The 18,419-nt window shown below is 32.9% G+C and overlaps 2 protein-coding genes across 2 annotated transcripts; one reads left to right on the top strand and one right to left on the bottom strand.

The window, feature by feature from the left end:
* Nucleotides 1-457: 457 nt before the first annotated feature.
* On the top strand, nucleotides 458-5,684 carry LOC126664668 (inositol-phosphate phosphatase). Its single transcript, XM_050357175.2, has 12 exons — nucleotides 458-713; nucleotides 790-845; nucleotides 926-976; nucleotides 1,247-1,327; nucleotides 1,455-1,558; nucleotides 1,655-1,739; nucleotides 2,123-2,177; nucleotides 2,267-2,310; nucleotides 4,474-4,542; nucleotides 4,631-4,731; nucleotides 4,800-4,856; nucleotides 5,349-5,684. Exons 1-12 carry the CDS (start codon nucleotides 689-691, stop codon nucleotides 5,443-5,445), a joined length of 825 nt encoding a protein of 274 aa, XP_050213132.1. The 5' UTR covers nucleotides 458-688; the 3' UTR covers nucleotides 5,446-5,684.
* A 243-nt stretch (nucleotides 5,685-5,927) lies between these two features.
* Nucleotides 5,928-7,653, bottom strand: LOC126664667 (cytochrome b561 and DOMON domain-containing protein At4g17280). The gene is made up of 2 exons (XM_050357174.2): nucleotides 6,950-7,653; nucleotides 5,928-6,742 (listed from the first exon to the last, which is right to left on the bottom strand). The coding sequence occupies exons 1-2, from the start codon at nucleotides 7,562-7,564 to the stop codon at nucleotides 6,197-6,199; spliced, it is 1,161 nt and encodes a 386-aa protein (XP_050213131.1). The 5' UTR covers nucleotides 7,565-7,653; the 3' UTR covers nucleotides 5,928-6,196.
* Nucleotides 7,654-18,419: the final 10,766 nt, after the last annotated feature.

Here is an 18,419-nt window from a genome sequence, read left to right as displayed (position 1 = left end):
TATTTTTTAATTTAGTGGCGGGTTCTTAAATTGGAGAAGTATTGTGGTAAATCGGATTTTTTAAAATAATTTAATTTTTTAATAAATAGTTTAAAAACAATTAATTATTAGGACTTATTTAAATATTTTTAAAGTTGAAGGGTTTGTTTGTATTCTTTTAAATAAAAAAAAAACATGATATAACCCTTATATTTGTTGTTATAACGCTTTTATCCTTATGTTATTTAAATCGCCAATTGTACCCTTAGTAGGGGTAGAGTTGAAACCTAAAAACACGAAATGAGTATAATTGAAAATTTCCTAAATCGGAGTATAAATGCAAAAAAAGTTCAAGGTAAGGAGTTTTTAAGTAATCAGGCCATTATTAAAAGAGGATGATAAGCATATTCAATGGCATATGCTTAATGCTTGTGTAGGAGTACCCGATTCTGTGCCATAACCACGATTTTTTTGGCAAACGTAACATTTGTATTAATAGGAAAAATACCTCTCAGCTTTTGGTTTGCATTCTCTTTTAAATTAATCCAACACATTAAAATTGCATGTAAAATTTAGTGGGAGGAATATTATTTTATCACTAGGACTTAAAAAATAGTTAAAATTTATAGCGAACAGTAGTATATATAAGAGAAACACAGAGTCCAGTTCGACACTGTGAACTACTACAACTAAGTAAAAAGGAGACTCCATGGCCATTAATATGTCAGAAACTGGTATGTCCCTTAATTAAATCTTTGTTTTGTGATGTGGGCTTTTCTTAGATTTGCATGCATTTGTCTCTTGTTGTAGATTCACTGTCTGAATTCCTGCAAACTGCTGTTGATGCAGCCAAGAGAGCTGGCCAGGTTATTCTATTTTTTGTTTTTCTCATTTCGTTTTCGTTTTTGTTTTCGTTCTAAATTGTAAATCTTTTTTGTGGGTTCAGATTATCAGTAAGGGATTTTACCTGACCAAGCATGTGGAGCACAAGGGCCAGGTAAATAGCTATTTGCAACCGCAATTTTCATTAAGTCACTGCAATTATGTGCTTGATTAGTGTTGTTGATTGCTTGACAGACTGCTTTTGTGATTTGGGTATATTCCATCTCATTATTTATGTCAATTGTATAGCATTAGACAGAATGTTGTTGTTTCGAATGGCGTGGTGGGGGAGAGAAGAAGAACGATTAGCATAAGCGTAGTTAATGAGATTACATGAGGACGTTATTACTGCGCCATGACATTTCTTCTGTTTTTGGATTTACAGGTGGATTTAGTGACGGAAACTGATAAATCTTGTGAAGATCTCATCTTTAATCATCTCAAACAACATTTTCCCACACATAAGGTTCGCTCTTAATGTTTCCTTTACGTTCCTGTGGCCTATGAAGTTCAGGATTGGTACCTAAGTTGGAGCATGTTGTCTCTCCAAAATGCTCTTGTTAACCTCTTATTTTCACTGGTTTTAATTTTAGTTCATAGGGGAAGAAACTACTGCTGCCTGCGGTATTACAGAGCTGACAGATGAACCTACATGGATAGTTGATCCTCTTGATGGAACAACCAACTTTGTCCATGGGTAATTGGCATTTTCTGCTGTTTGCTAAAGGTGGTTTTTTTAAGTCTATTTGAAACATCATTTTTATTGCTGATGTATCAAAACATGTGGTTTTAGGTTCCCCTTTGTGTGCGTATCTATTGGCCTTACCATTGGGAAAGTTCCGACTGTAGGTGTTGTTTACAACCCAATAATGGACGAGGTAAGAGTTCTTATTCTTTCCTTTTGTTTAAGATATGGATACAAGTTTTTGTTTCGTTCTACCATAAACAGCCAAACCAGCTACTGAAACTGAGATTTTGTAAAACAAGTAGAAGTTTCCAGTTAATTTGTATTCCCCGGTAGATCTCCATTTAGCGTACAACTATGGAAACAAGGATTACGTACATTTTGCAAAGGAGCTGTTTTACCACTGCCAGCCAAGGCTAAAATTTGGGAATGTTTTTGTACTAATTCTTATCCATGCGTTGGACATGGTCATAAGTTAATTAACCCATTGACACATCAAATTATTCGAGTTTAGAATTGCGAAGAAAAGTTGGCTTCTTGCAGAAAAAGTTAACATTTTGAACTTATGTGATGTAGTTGTTCACGGGCATCCAAGGAAAAGGTGCATTTTTTAATGGAAAGCCCATAAAAGGTAATTAAGTTGATATAGTCATTCTTCAAGTTTGATTAACTAGTTTACTCAATGTTTAATTAATTTCATTTTTCTTCTCAAATTTACAGTATCATCTAAATCAGAGCTTGTGAGTGCTCTTCTTGCAACAGAGGTTTGTTCTTCATTCTTACTTTATATGCATATTCTGTTGAGGTGACTTTGGTTTTGTTACGGCACATAAAACACTAGAATTAAATTTGACAGAGTTGATGTTCAACTGATTGTGTTGAAGGTTTGTTGTTCAATGTTAGTAGTCAAGAGCTCCTTCTGTGTTTACTGTTTTTCTGAGAGAAATTGCTAAAACAATAGTCAAATGTAACATGGTAAAACATATCAATTAATAATTGTATGACTAAAAGGTAAGTGTCTTGAATATTGTGTATAAATCCGAAATGGGTGCGAAGAGGAGCAGGGGAAATGGAGACTAAAAGGGGTGAGGTGAAAGATACATGAAGATTATTCTTCTATGCCCTTGTTGGGTAAGGAAGGGTAAGTGAGGTGAGGGGAAAAAAGGTAGAAAACAGAACACGAGCCCACAATCTTTTCACCTCGACTGTTGGAAACTTAACGAGGAGTTATATATGTTCAATTACGTGTATTAAATAGTTTTCAAGGGTAACATTTAATAGGAAAAACATTTGTCTTGCTTTTTAATATCTTAAATCCTCATATTCATGCCCTTTTCTCCTTCTATCCAACCAACATGATAGAAAGCATTTTTCACTTCCTAAATCATTACTCCCCCTTTTTTCCCCTCATTGTCCTTTACCAATGTATAATTTTTTTCCCAGAACCTAGGTTCTTCCTATGTCTATCCCCAAATTTGAAGCTACCAAAAGAGGTACATGAATAATCCTGATATGTACTCTATATTTCATGGGATATTAAACACCTTGAACTTGTTGTTACAGAAAGGGTACTGAATTCCATTTTGTTACATCAGTTATACCTTTTGTTACAACGGGAGGTCACTTTTGCCGGTTTAGTTAAATTTTGTTACAAAAATGATACTGAACTATTGTGAATTACAAAATTAAGTTATACCCGTTGTTTAAAAAAGGATACTGAGTTTTACCCTTTTTTGTCATTCCGCCTTGCCATGTAAGTAAAAACGCTGCGTTTTAGTGTGAAAACGGTGGGTTTTATATGGTGACCTCCCATTGTAACAAAATGCAAAGAGGAACTACCTTCTTCTAACAAAATGAAGCTCAGTACCAGTAAGTTCAGTGACCCAGGATGTTTGATATCCATTTTTCATGATATGGTATAGTATGTCATGTGAAGTCTTAGATCATTTTATACACTACTGTATCTTAAATGCCCAGTGCAGTTTGGCTTCATTAGTTACTTTGATAACATTCTAAATACCAAGAGTCGGCAGTTGTCTTACATATGTCAACACCTTTCACCTGCTTAATTTTTTTTTTTTAGTTATTTGCTCCTTATTTATATGATAAGTTGAGCAATAATGCTGAATTGCCTTTTATAAATGAAAAGTGAAGATCTGTGAGTTCAATGTATTTTAACTTTTAGTCATTTTGTTTATCTGCTACTACTTTATAAAAGGTGCTTTAGTTGTGTCCTTCCATGTTTCCTAAAGTATCTAAGTAGCATAAGTCACGAAACAAGAACCATTGCTTACAGACATGGGGAGATAATTTTTATAAGAAACAGTACGACACTAATGCTGCAGATTCATTGTCTATGTACTTATATTCATGTGTTGATATTGATATATTAGTGTCAAATTTATGATAAATTTATTCATTTCAATGAACGAGTTAGCAGACAACCCCGTCATTCCTAGGCCTATTGATTTCCAATTATAAAGAGTATTAATTTTGAAAACATGGTACCATAACAAGCTGTCATTGATGATATAAAATATTGAACTAGTCTGGAAAAGAGAGGTTGGTTTCGTTGTTTTTCTGTAGAATAATGAAGTTTTGTCTCTATTCATATTCCAACAATGGTGTAGTATAATTTTTTTATACTCAAAGTAGAATTTAACACTTAAATTTTATTTCGAGTTTAACCACTTAAATGTGCCTGAAGTATGTCGAGTATTTCCTGGACTAACTAAAATAGAGATAATAATCATAATTGATGCTTCAAAAAGTTTTAAGCATCGAAGAAGTTCAGAAATTGGCTACATTCGGGGTTTTGTTCTGTATACTGTAATATTTCATCATGTACAATATTTGAAATGCTGCAAATTTGCGCTTAATATGAAACCATGGTAACAACTAATCAAATTGATTCCTGCTAAGAGCAGGTTGGAACAAAGCGTGATAAGGCTACCGTGGATGCCACGACAAATAGAATCAATAGCATGCTTTTCAAGGTGAGACTAGAACTTGCTATGTAATGCTGCCAGGCTTTGATACATGCATTGGTTCCACAAGTTGCTCATCAGATCTTCTTACTATCAGGTGCGATCCCTTAGGATGAGTGGCTCCTGTGCATTAAATCTTTGTGGAGTGGCATGTGGAAGACTTGATTTATTCTATGAAACTGGGTTTGGGGGTCCATGGTATAAACTTCTCTTTATTTATAACAAATTAAGTGCTATAGAAAACTTATGACATTTCTCGTGCTCAGGGATGTAGCAGCTGGCGTGTTAATTGTAAAAGAAGCCGGCGGACTTGTTTTTGACCCGTAAGTGATAGACTTGCTAATCAAATCCTGTAGTTATACTTTCTTTCATAATCTATGTTGGATGGAAACTTCTCGATTCTTATGTTTCAATGTTCTTTTCAAAACGCTTCTTAAACCCCTAAAAGTTTACATATATGATGTTAGTCTTGTAAAAATTATCATTTTGTTGTTTTCTGTTCCAACTTTTTCATATCGATGCAACATAGTTCACAACTAACCAGGGTGATGCAAGTAGTTTGTTCCCAATTCTGCAGTGCCAAATTGCACTGCAATTAAAAGTCGATTTCTATCAGTCATTGTCTAATAACAGTCGCAAATTTGATTTGTTTGTTGAGTATGAAATTTGTCGATGCTGTATGGTAAACAACTTGCAGGCTTGAATATCCACATCTGTCATGGCATTGTCATGACAGTAAGAGCGCAAACACGCTTACATTTTGTTGAGAATAAAATATTTCAATTGACGTTTTCTTGGTGGTTGTTTCACATCAGGTCTGGTAAAGATTTTGACATCACCTCCCAGAGAGTTGCAGTTTCAAACCCTCTCTTGAAGGATGCATTTGTCGAGATTTTGCAGCAAATAGAATGACGAAGCAACCATCACTTTTCATGAAATTTACAGATTAGTTGCTGTGTAAGAATTAAATTGTTGTTGTTGGTTGAAACAGCTTAAATAAGCGAAGGTACGTAGCTGCAATAGCTGACATCAGTAACCATTCTTCCCAACTTGTTGGTGCTTTTAAGCAATGATAATGTGATCTGTAGAATCAAATATTGTACCAAATAATTGCATTAAAATGCAAGTTTATCGAAGTTTTTTCTCAGTCATTTGTGATTGCTCGAAAAATGGATATACTAATAGGTATTCCTATTTTTGGCAATAGTACCTTCGGAAGGACTCCCAGGTGTACGTCGGAAGCTTGGAGCTATAAATTCAATTTGGTTTGATTGGAATTGAATGCTCGTAACCTTGGAACTATAAATTCAATTTTGGTTTGATTGGAATCAAATGCAGTGTTAATTCCACCGGATGAACAATCAAAAAAGAATGAACAACCGTTGTGTATAAATAGGTATAAAGAAACAGATGCATAAGGTCTCAAATCACTTCTAACCCTACTCTCCCTTTTTACCATTGCTCTCCTGAAATTAGATCAAAATTAATATTTTCTTCATGAATTTTAAAATTTCATTGTTTTGCCTTTGATACAAGGAGATTTAAGTTAAATGTAATACCTAAAAATTAGAGAAAAACAGTGAATTTTTAGAGTTAAGAGAAGACAATAATTTCGGCCTAAGTTGAGTAATAATCCTAAATATTGAACAACATAAATCTGAAATTACACCCTTTGGTGTTGGCCATGCTGCATCTTTGCATCATTCTCTGATCTTCTCCTCTTGATGACTATATACCAAGTATAACCTTCCAACCACACAGCAATTATGGCCAAAACTACAATGATTCCGATGTACGCATTTTTCCACGTCTTTGCAGGGTTCAATATGTTGAATCCTTTGAATATGTTTATGATGCTCAGTAAAATTACTACGTATCCGACTGTGTGGTGGTAGATCTTCCAGTAGAATCTGTATTTGTGTTCCGGTTTTGGCCTTAGAAGCAACGCGAATACCTGAAGGGTTCCAAGGATGAAAAGAATGATTCCGATGGTTCGATGAGGATTATATTGAACACTAGAAGACTCGCTGCCAAGTTTGAGTCCGGTACCCCATCCAGCTACACCAACAGTGTAGGCTATGAATTGGCAACCAACATGTATGTAAAACCATGCTGGGTGTGCAGATTTGAACACCTTCAAGTACCTTGCCACCAAAGCACCCACCGGCATCAGTATTCCCCAGCTGATCGCGTTTAGCACTCCATGAACCTGACATTTTTATTCATCAGAATTCATATGCACAACCAGAGGTGGAACTACAAAAATAACGTTTATGTAGCAATTGGTGACGGCATAATCTACGAAAATATAATTATATGAGGCGCCAATTGACATGACAGAAACGCTGACCGAATATAGTTTCAACTCATCATAGCAATTAGGCCTAAAACAAAATCAAAATTTTCGAATACTTACATTTCTTTTATTGGTTCTGCCATTTCCACCAGTTGAAGCAACCGTACCCGAAAGAAGATTAACAGTTCCCATGGATTGAACATTAGGGCCGGAAGTGGGATGAATCTGAGGAGAGTCACTAGAAACAGGACCCTCTTGCCAAACCTGATTAATAGTAGTTGAACCAATGCTTGAGAGATCCAACGTACCGAATATGGTAATTTCATTACCAGAAAATGTGGCTGACAGATCAGAAACACCAAAGCTAAGTTTCCCTTGTGATAGAGACGTCCGGTAGGAAGAAACAGGAGAAGTATAGACTCTCATTCCTCCATCAGATTGTTGGTACGCAACGATTGCTTGCGAGCCAAGCATTCCCGTTGAAGTCGGATTTATAGCCCAAGCAACCCATCTATTAGGGTTTAATACTCCTGCATGCCTGTATGCAATCTGAAGCTGTCGCGACGACGAGTTATAATTCCAATGCAGATATGCATTCAAGAATGGCAGATCATTACATGCACTGAATAGTTGGTTGCTAGAGAATTTATAGCTTGAACATGTCTGACCACATGTGTACATAATCATGGACATTAAAATTGTGAGACATAACATAGGATTAAGGTATTTTTCCATGGTGAATTTGATTTATGTTGTGCTCTAATCTTGTGGGAGAAGGGAGAAATATGAGGGTGTTATATAAGAGAGAAAATGGTGGGTTGGTTGTTCAGTTGTCTCTGAGATGGCTCCATCTAAAACCCAAGTGACATTTTTCAGGGTTTTCCTATAAAAAGAAAATTAGGATACATTTAGTAATGTATCAACAAACATAAATTCTATTTATTGAAATCTATTTATAGTTTTCAACTCCATTATTCCATGTTTTAACAGCTGTAAATTGTTATTAAAATTGAGTGTGGTGTCAATAATGAATTTAGAATTTGGACTTCAATGAGAGCCAAATAAATATAAGATTTTTTTTTCAATAAAAATGGTGTTATAAATATGATTTCAATTTAAGATTGTAAAATTGAAATTGTGTGGTAACTTAATTTCATTTAACAGGAGAAATAATGCGAGTGATCTTAATTATCACTTAATGTTAAGGATTGAGATTAAGAGGTGTCAAAATAGGTTGGCGGGTTGCAAACGTGTCGTGTCAACCCACTCTGTTGACACGATTAGGGTTAACACGAACACGACCCATTTAACTAATCGTGTCATAATCATCAACACTAACACGCCACAGATATTAAACGTGTGACACGACACGACACTATGAACACGTTAAGATAAACAAGTAACACGATTAACATAATTACACAACTAACACTACACGACTAACATGACACACTTAACATTTAAAAATATTTAAACCATACAAATATAATTTTAACCTCAAATTTAACAAGTGATACATTAATTATAAAAATTTAATATCAAAAATTTCATTAATAAAATAATATAATTATTTTTAATTAATTTAATATTTTATTTTATGAAATTATAACTATTTTATTTCTATATATTATAAATAATATAATTTATAAACGGGTTATGCGGGTTAGATGGGTTCGCGAGTCAACCCGTGACACGATTCATTTATTTCGTGTTATAAACGGGTTGACACGTTTATAACACGAATCCACTAAGCCTCAATACAGATTCGCCAAATTTACATGTTAGACGAATCGTGTTATCATGTCATGATCTATTATGACACTCCTACTGAGATTGATAGTGTAACTGATGATCAGATTGAAGTGTTTGGTAGATTGTACTCTTGAACCATGCCAAATGTCATATTATATAAAAAAAGGAAATTATTTATTTTATTCAATTTATTTTATTTTTGAAACATTTCTTAAAAAATTATATATCATTATAATTTTGATGTAAACACAACAAATAAATGATAAATCTCATAGCTGCTATTTGGATTCTAACTGAAAGTCAAAACTAGTTTCCCTTAAAAACTAATAGAAATATACACAAATAAGTTATGGTCAAAGTGGAGAAACAAAATAGGGTATGAATGAGTGGAAAATTAGAAGAAAATTTATGAAAATGTAAGCAAATATAGTTTAGATTTTTTTTTTTGAGAATCAATATAGTTTAGAGTTAGGTACAATGGTTAAAGAAAGTTAATGGTGTTTTGTTGGTTCAAACCAAATCTTAACTGTATACTAGAGTTTCTCTTCATTCTCTATAAATTGGTGGCATTACGTTTTCTTTACCTGTAAATAGTACTTAATGACTATATAAATTATGTCACTTCACTGAAAAGAATGAAAATAGAAATAGATGATTTTTTTTATTTGTATTAGGTTTAATCATTCAAAAACCCCTCACTTTTAATTTTTTTTTCAATTGCACCCTGACGTAGGAAAATTCTCTAAGAACCCCCCACCTTTACATTCTTTTTTAATTGTACCCCAAAGTATTAAATTGACCTATTTTCACATGAATTTTTTTAAGTAATCTTTCCTTTTTAATGTATATTCTAATTAAACACTAATATTATTAATAATGTAAAAAATCATTCTTCCTAAAATTATATCCAATAACTTTTTAAAATTAAAACTATAAAAAATTTCAATTTAGGGTACAATTGAAAAAAAATCTAAAGGTGAGGGGATTTTGAGAGGATTTTCCTATGTCAGGGTGCAATTGGAATGGAATTTAAAGGTGAGAGGGTTTTGAGAGAGTTTTCCAATGTCAGAGTGCAATTGAAAAAACGTTTAAAGGTAGAGGACTTTTGAGTGATTAGGCCTTTGTTTTAAAATTCAGAAATAATAATTTCACATAATAATATAGTAAGCCGAATCATATAGGATTTTTTTATTGAAGTGGACTTTTAGAGCTCGCCAAATATTAATAAGTCAAGATAAGAGATCCACCCACGGATGGATTTCTCGATAATTGCAATAAAAAGGACCGAGTCCCATATGACTCGCCCATTAAGAGCCGAGTCCTTATGGGTTTGCTCAGTAAGTAGACCGAGTCCCGAAGAACTCGTTAAACGTAGATATTTTGAAATATCAGTACGAGATTTTATCCAAAAATTTGGAATCTTAATCCAAATATAATATCTACATTCTATGAGGTTTTAAACTCGTCTAAAAGACTTGGACTTTCTAAAAGACGACAAAGAAATATACTCTTATTTAGAATCATATTTTTATGGGTTAATTTTATAAAAAGTCATGACCTTTACACGAATTTTCATTTTAATCACGACTTTTAAAAATTGCCATATAAAACCATGACCTTTCATTTTTTTCAAATCTATCACCGACTATTTTTCCGGTGAATTTTATCTTTCATTTTTTTTCAAATATGCCGGATTATGGCGGCCACGTCATCAAAAATACATCAAAAATTGATTTGGTGATAGATTTGAAAAAAAATGAAAGGTCGTGGTTTTATATGGCAACTTTTAAAAGTCGTGATTAAAATAAAAATTCGTGTAAAGGTCGTGACTTTTATGGAATTAATCCTATTTTTTTAGGACGACCACACTCCTAGTTAGGAATCATATTCCTATTAGGAGTTTTTCTCCTATTCAAAATTATATTCATATTAGGAATAACTTTCTTATTTATAAGGCTGGCTTTAGACGAGATGAGCTCTTAGGCGACTATTTTGGACTACTTATAAAAATATCTATTTTCTTAAAAGATTTATAAAAAAAAGCTTGTTTTATTTTTTCATAAAAATACGTTCATTTTTTTACTTTTTATTTTTATAAAATTACATTTTTAATAGATCATTGAATTTCTTTTAAGAGTACGTTTAAAACAAATAGAAAAAATGTATTTTTATACAGAGTTAAAACAAAGCACATACGTATTTTTTTTTTATTAAATATGTAAATTAGACCCGAGATGATGAAGATATAAAAACAAATACTCCCTCCGTCCCAATAGAGTTGTCCACTTTGCCTTTATCACACAGTTTAAGAAAAGCAATCATTGTTTATAGTTTTTGTAAACTTTTCCTTACTTTTCTTGTCATACCCCTATTTAATGTAGGGTCCACATATAATTTTCTTTTATTAGTGGCCTTTAAATAGGGGTAATATAGAAAAATTAAGTGTAAAGTTAGTTATTCTTTGAAAGTGGACAAGTGTTTTGGGACAAAAAAAATTCTCAAAGTGGACAACTCTATTGGAACGGAGGGAGTATTATTTTAGCAGATATTAGTTAGAAACTACATACGTATTATTAAGGAGTCTATTTAATTTTTTGAAATTAAACTTACCACACCTATAATTAAAAGACCTAATAGATATATATATATTAAAGTAAACAAATATGCAACTAAAAAAACACAATGGTTTCCTCTCAAAACCACGACAAAAACCCTAACCCTAACCATGTTCAAGGTCTGATCTTGGGTAATTTCCACGTTATGTTTTACATGCATAATTTAAATTTATTAAAGAAAAATTATTAATGATATATTAAAAATTAAATAACTATAAAGTTATTAGCGGTTTATTCATGGTTCACCAACGGTATTCGAAAAATAAAATTATAATTTTTTTTAAAATATATAGTTTGTTTAAAATACACAATTCAAATTTGCCAACGGTTTATAAACGATTTATTAACGATATATTCAAAGTAAGATCTATTACAAGTTTACCAACGGTTAACCCAAAATTTACTAACAGTGTACTAAAGATAAAATTATTGGTGTACCATTAGTAAACTACTGGTTAACCAACAAACCATTACAGATATACAAGTGAAAAAAATTACATTAGATTATCAAGAGTATCATTGTAGGACAGCCAACGGTTTACCCAAAGTTAATCACCGGTTAACCAACATGCAAAACTTTACAAATACAAAAGTGAAAAAATAACAGGTCTGATGCCATACAATAAAAAAACACTCATATCTATCTCATTAAAGCTCAAGAAAACACTACCAAATAAACAGAAAATAAAATATGATTGAACACCATTGAAATAACAAAGATCCAATTGAAATTGAATCAGCAAACAGGTAAAGAATTAAACAGCAACAAGGCAAGGAAATTTGCAGCAGAGTCGTCGTTCGTCATCTTGTCCAGAAACAACAACATCAATGGTGGTACTTCATTCAGCGGATCAACAATGGTGGATCTTTGTTCATCGGAGCAGTTCGCCGTTTGTTAACCTCAAAGAAGCCGTTGTTTGTCTAGTTCGTCGATGGTGATGGTAGCGGCGGCAAACTGTTAAGAATGGTGGAGATCGGAAAGGAGAAAGAAATTGGAACGGATGGTTTGTTGATATGGAGGCAAAATGTATTTAATGAAATGAAGAACAGATCCTATCTTTAGTTAGGAAACCCTAACTGATCAATACTCCCTTTTTTGTAAAGGGAAAAGGTTAAAAATGAAAAAGAAAAAGCTCACATTGTAGTTGTCAAGAATATAACCTCGCACTAGATTTTTAAAATTAAAAATGCTTATCACCGTATTCTGTGTAATTAACTCTTTAGTTAGTCTAGCGGTAGCTTTAGAGTTTCACTAGCTTAATTATGTATACTTTTATTAATTAAATACTATTCTTCAAAGTCCTTAACTAGCTTAATCATGTATATTTTATTAATTAAATGCAGAATACATTAACAAAGACACTTTTTATGGGACAGCTTTACGCACGTGACTAATAACGTGACTCGTCGATTTATATATTATAAAATTTAGATGTTTAAATTTGTCTTAAAAAAAGTGTGTGGATTTGTGAATCATATATTTATATGCATATTATATATTGTTATAAAGCAATATAAATTTTGAAATTATTGTTTTACAGTATTGTATTAGTCCCATATTTTAATTATCCTTTCAATGTTTATTTTGTAATAAGTGGTTGTAATAAATACTAAATTTTATAATCAATTAATAAACATAAACTTATTCTGTCAAAAAAAAACATCAACTTAAATCAATGTTCATTTTTTTTATTCAAGTAAAATTAATTTATATTAATTTAGATCAAATTCGCTACTTTCTCAATAGTATTATTATAAGTGATTATAATATATATTTTAATTTTATAATTAATTAATAAACTTAAACATATTTAAATTCTTAGTTTTATTATTATGTATTTAGATCAAATCAATTCAAAACTTCCTCATCTCAATAATATTGTACATTTAGTAGTTAATAGGTAATTTAATTTATAGTTAATTTGTAAATTATCATAAAACTTTAATTTAAAAAGGAAGAGATGCTGCTCCTCGCAGGAAAAACGAGGAGTTGCTGCTCCTCAGTTTCCAGCGAGGAATAGGGTGGAAAAAGGGATAAAAAAAAGTCCTTCAATTTTAGTTTAAAAACATAAATTGATTTTTAAAGTTTTAAAATAAAAGGGGAAAATTGAAATTTAAAATACATTAAGTATTAAATCAGAAAATGAAAAACATATTGGATACTATTTTGAACTTTTTGTTCTTCAAAATCAGAGAGTGTGTTACACTCTTTGAAGGAGAGTGCGATTTGTTCGATTTTGCAAAGTTGCGGGTTTGTTTGATCTAAAATCGTACAAAATGACTCATTTGATATCTCGTGCCAAGTTGAGGGGGTGAATTGATCCTTTGATCAATTTTAATGATAAGAGGAAGAATTAAGGAGATAAGAAGAGAGATTCATAGAAAAAAATAGCAGAGAAGGAGAGATTAAGAAAGAAATCAATATCTATTCATATTCAGCATAGCCATTTACGGTGATAAGATCTGCAATTTATAGGATCACAATGTTCTTCTCTCACCATTGCCAGCTGATACAATAAGGACAAAAAGTTGTAACAGAATTAAAAACATTATTGAAAAGAAACTCATCAACACCAAATATGTATATGATCAAACAATTTAGCTAATGATCTCTAGTGGCCTAATTTTCCATGCATCAATCCATTCCCCTTTGAACAACCTTGTCCTCAAGGTTAAGATTTGGAAAGCTGTTGTAAATTAGAAAAACTTGCATATAATAAAGACAAACAACTACTAGGTAATCAAAAAAGAACTTTCAGACGGTTCCTTCTACTTGGATGTGTCACCATTGTCATTTGCATAATCTTCATGCCAGTGAGAATCATCCGCCATTCCCTCTTCTGGAAAATCTTGTACTACAATCATATGCAATTTCTTCTTTTTACATGTGTGATCAGGTGAGAATTTTCATCACACCAAAAGCATAGATTCTTGGCTCTTTTCTGATTGATTTCAGCATCGGATAATCTTCGAGTTCTCATTGGAAAAGGTTTGGAAGCATTGCTCATTGTTCATTGGTTGTTGAAAGCTTGTTTGGGTAGTGACAGGGGTAGGGAGCAAAGGGGGTTTAGTAGAGTTGGTAGTCTGAGTATTGAAGTTAGTCATGTCAGTTGTTGAGGAGTTGGTTGGTTTATTATAATAACTTTTGTTGGACTTGGTGGCTGTAAGTAGGATTCCTTCATTCTAGCTAATCCATATGCTTGTGGTAATATTTTTGAACTAAACATTCGTAGAGGTATTCAAATTTCATCACGCAAACCACTCAAGAAACAACTAAGGGAATATTCCTCTGATAATGTTACCTTATGAGATAATATATCAAATTCTTCAAGGTAATCTTGTAGAGTTCCAGTTTGAACCAATCCCTTCAAGTCAGCCATAGAGTCTTCATAGATTCTTTCTCCAAAACGCCCCTTTAAAACTTCCACATATTCTTCCTAAGGAGGCTTGTCGATCTGATCCCAATTTTCCAGAAAAGATTGATGCCATTGTAGAGCTCGACTGTCCGTGTGGATCGCTGCTAGTTTCACTTTGGTGTTAGGAGGAGTGTAATCAATGTGAAAAAATCAGTCACATCTGAACAACCAGCCCTCTAAATCAGTGCCATCAAATTTTGAAAACTCAATTTTTGTAATACGAGTAGCTAACTGGTAGTTATTAATTTGGGTTTCTGTATTTCCTTGATTAAGACCAATGAATGGGTGAGCTCTGAATGATTAAGTTCGTTGTTGGGTATTTTGGTTAAAGTTAGGTTGAGTTTGTGGTGGATTTTGGTTGTGATTGGCAATGAGAGGAGGAAACTGATTTTGTGTTTGGGTTTGGTGTTTTTGTAATATCCCGTAAATTTTTAGCGTTTTTCCGGCAACTTTTCCGATCGTTTTGAAGTAAAATCGGTGTCATGGTCTGAGTATTTTGGGTTGGGTTGATTTGATTTTTATCGGTTCAACCATTCAATATTTAATTAATAAAAAAAATAAAATAAAAATAAAATAAAAAGAAATAGGTTGATTCCCGTTCGAGAAACAGGATTCTCGAACGGGAATCCTGTTGCAGGCCTGATCTCGTTCGAGACCAGGTGGTTCTCGAACGAGAACCAAGCCCGAAAGGGTTGTTCTCGTTCGAGAACAAAGTTCGCCCATAGGACCCTTTTGCCAAGCCCTTTTCGGACTCAATTACGGCTCGTTTCCCCTCGTTATTTTAAGTCGATTTATAAATGAAAAACCTAGATCACGCTGCAAACAAACCCTAGCCGTCTTTCCCTTTCAATTTCGCTGAGAAATCGCTAGCCGTAATCCCTTCCGAAGTTGACTGAAAATTTCGGTAAGCTTTCTTTCAAAATTTCAGTTTTTGGTTTTGAACGGCATTCCGTATTTTTGATCGTTCTATCACGTTTCTAGATCGATATTGATTCCGTTTGATCCCGGAGATTCTTGACTCGTATACCTACGTTTCCCTATCTCAGTTTTGCAAAACGGTACGTAATCAATCCCGTTTCAATCGCCGCAAGTTTATCGTTTTGAGTTTGTGTATAAACTGCTCTTGCATTAAACATGTTTCTGCCGATTTCTTTCTTTTACTTAGGCCATGATTTTATTGATTCTTGTTTATGAAACTCTTAGTAGGTTAAGTTGTATATCGTTTTAGCTTTCGGTTTGTGTTTGTTTCATTGACAATGGATGCCCCGATTGAATAATCCAGAATTGTTCTTGTTGTGAGTTCTTTGAATTAATCACCACGGTTTTGCCTTTGATATGTTGGGTTATTGAATTTGATGAATGATGTGTTTATTTTATGAAGTTTTAAGGGTTTAGAGATTTCAAAATCAAGTTCAGTAGCATGGTTATGGTGTTTGATTTTGTTACTGAGTTGGCGGGGAGGAGTCCTTTTGTTTTAAGGAAGATGATGGCTTATTAGCCACTTGAATCACTAAATTGTTTTGTTTGAAATAATTTGATCCTTTAAGTTAGTTTCTTTTTGTTTCGATAATAACATTGATTTTAATTGGACAATTTGTATACGTAATTGTTATAACTTAAACTAATATAATTACTCGGGTAATTATAGGTAATTTTAATTGAAATGTCTATATTGGCTAATTGGCGAATTAGTCCCTAAAAGTTTCTAAAGCTATTTTTTTTAGCTAAGTTATAACTCTTGGACTTCTAATTGATTTTCTAATTAGTAAATTAAGAGTGGGAAATTAATTTGATTTTATATTTGACTAAAGTACCATTTAGTCCTTAGTTGGCTAAAGTATAGTTTAGTCCCTATTTGGCTAAAGTACAGTTTAGTCCCTAAACTTTTATAGACTTAAAATAATTAAGTTTTGGTTGTAACTTGGGTTACTTGAATTATAAGATTTTAAATTCTATTTTAATATAGATGATTATTTTTATCAAGTATTTTAAATTATAAACTCGGGTTTATAAATTTAATAAAGTTTTGGTTTGGGTTAGACTGTGGTCGCCCAACAAGTGGGAAGAAGCTTGGTAGTTTTTAATAACTCGGCTGACTCACTAATATGGATTTTAACTCGGATTTATTTAATTATTTTATGTACCATTTTAAATGTGTTTATATGATCTGTATTTTATAACTTGGGTTATATTTTGGAATGCATTTAATATAAGTGTTTATTAAATGTGACTTGGTTTTGCATTGTGCTAGTCCTATGTGGTGTCTAGTACTCTTTAGAGTTAGGGTCTGATTTTAATTACGATTTTAATATTTTATTTAGACCCGTCGACTGTTCGTACTTTAGAGGCGAACCAGAGTTAGATTGCTTGTCAGGATCACATGGATTTAGTAAGCAGTGAGTTTATATCTCTATTTACCTCTTTATTAAGCAAATATTATATTTTGTATATGTATACGTATAAGCAGCTTTTGAACTGTTTTCGGCATTGTGGATTTGATTTGGAACGTGCTACTCGATGGGCATCATCGGGACTGCGTGCGCACCGGTAATGATTATGGTATTGAGGTAGGTTTGAGATACGTCTCACCTTAGTGAGGGCACCGGTGGAAGATACGTCTCCTGGGCTCACTATTTATTAAGTGATAGTCGGGGATCGGTTATTGAGATACGTCTCACCGACACGACAATGGATTTAGAATTGTGGTTTAGGGTTTCATTGAAAATCCATAATGAAAATGTTTTATTAAACGTTTTAAAGGTTTTTAACTTAATAAATGTAAATGGTTATATAAACTCTACTCAGTAAATATGACCCCGTTGTTTTCCCAAATTTTCCAGGTTTATGATTTGAGCTTTGGTCGATCTCCGTTTCTTCACTCCCGGAGGTTTTTATTTTATTTTCAGAATAAAAAGAGTCGAACTGTTTTAAACTCTTAGACCGCAGTAGTAGTATCAGATATTCATGTCTTAGTCTCTTATTTATATTTTTTGACTTAGGTTTGTTGGAATGGTCCAACTGTTACTTTATCGCTTTTGGCATGATTACAATATTTATGGTACCTTTATATTATATTGGCATGTTGGAGATTATTTTGAGATAAGCGTACTTTAAATATATGTTGTTTATCTGTACTGCTAGACTAGGCTGAAGTCTCGGTTGCCCCGAGCATGTGGTTTTCTGCAGGTACTTTGTTTTTAATGTAATTGAGTTGTTATCTGCAAGGCTTGCTACGGGTTTTGGTACAACCATACCCATACCCTAACGCCTGTCACGATTCATGAAATTGGGTCGTGACAGTTGTGCAGCTGGGTTTACTGGGTTTTGTCAAGTTGGGTTTTGAAAAATGGCTCTAGAGCAGCTGGGTTTTGGTTGTTGATGATTGTGGAAGATGAAGTGGAGGGTACTTGGGATGAAGGGGTTATTGCAGATGAGACGTTTGAGCTCTGAAAACATACTAGTAAACTTTTTTTCTTGTTTCTTAATAATCACCTCTTGTTTTTTTGTTATTTTCCTGAATCATTCCCCTCACCATATTCTTGATGGTGTCTTTCATTTTTTTTTCTGTTCTTGCAGTCTAGTATTCTCAGAGATTGACATTTCTTTTTGGACTTTTAAGAAGCAATCAGGCACAAGAAAGAATGCTCTGATACCAAATGTTATGTGTAAAATTATAAGAAGAAGAATCAAGGAGATAAGGAAAGAAATTCATAGAAGAAAATGGCAGAGAAGGAAAGATCAAGAAAGAAATCAATTTTATTCATATTCAGCGTATGCCATTTACGGTGATAAGAGCTGCAATTTATA

The sequence above is a fragment of the Mercurialis annua genome, linkage group LG1-X (genome assembly GCF_937616625.2).
Source record: "Mercurialis annua linkage group LG1-X, ddMerAnnu1.2, whole genome shotgun sequence".
Taxonomy (NCBI): Eukaryota; Viridiplantae; Streptophyta; class Magnoliopsida; order Malpighiales; family Euphorbiaceae; genus Mercurialis; species Mercurialis annua.
This window is presented reverse-complemented; position numbering and strand designations above follow the sequence as displayed.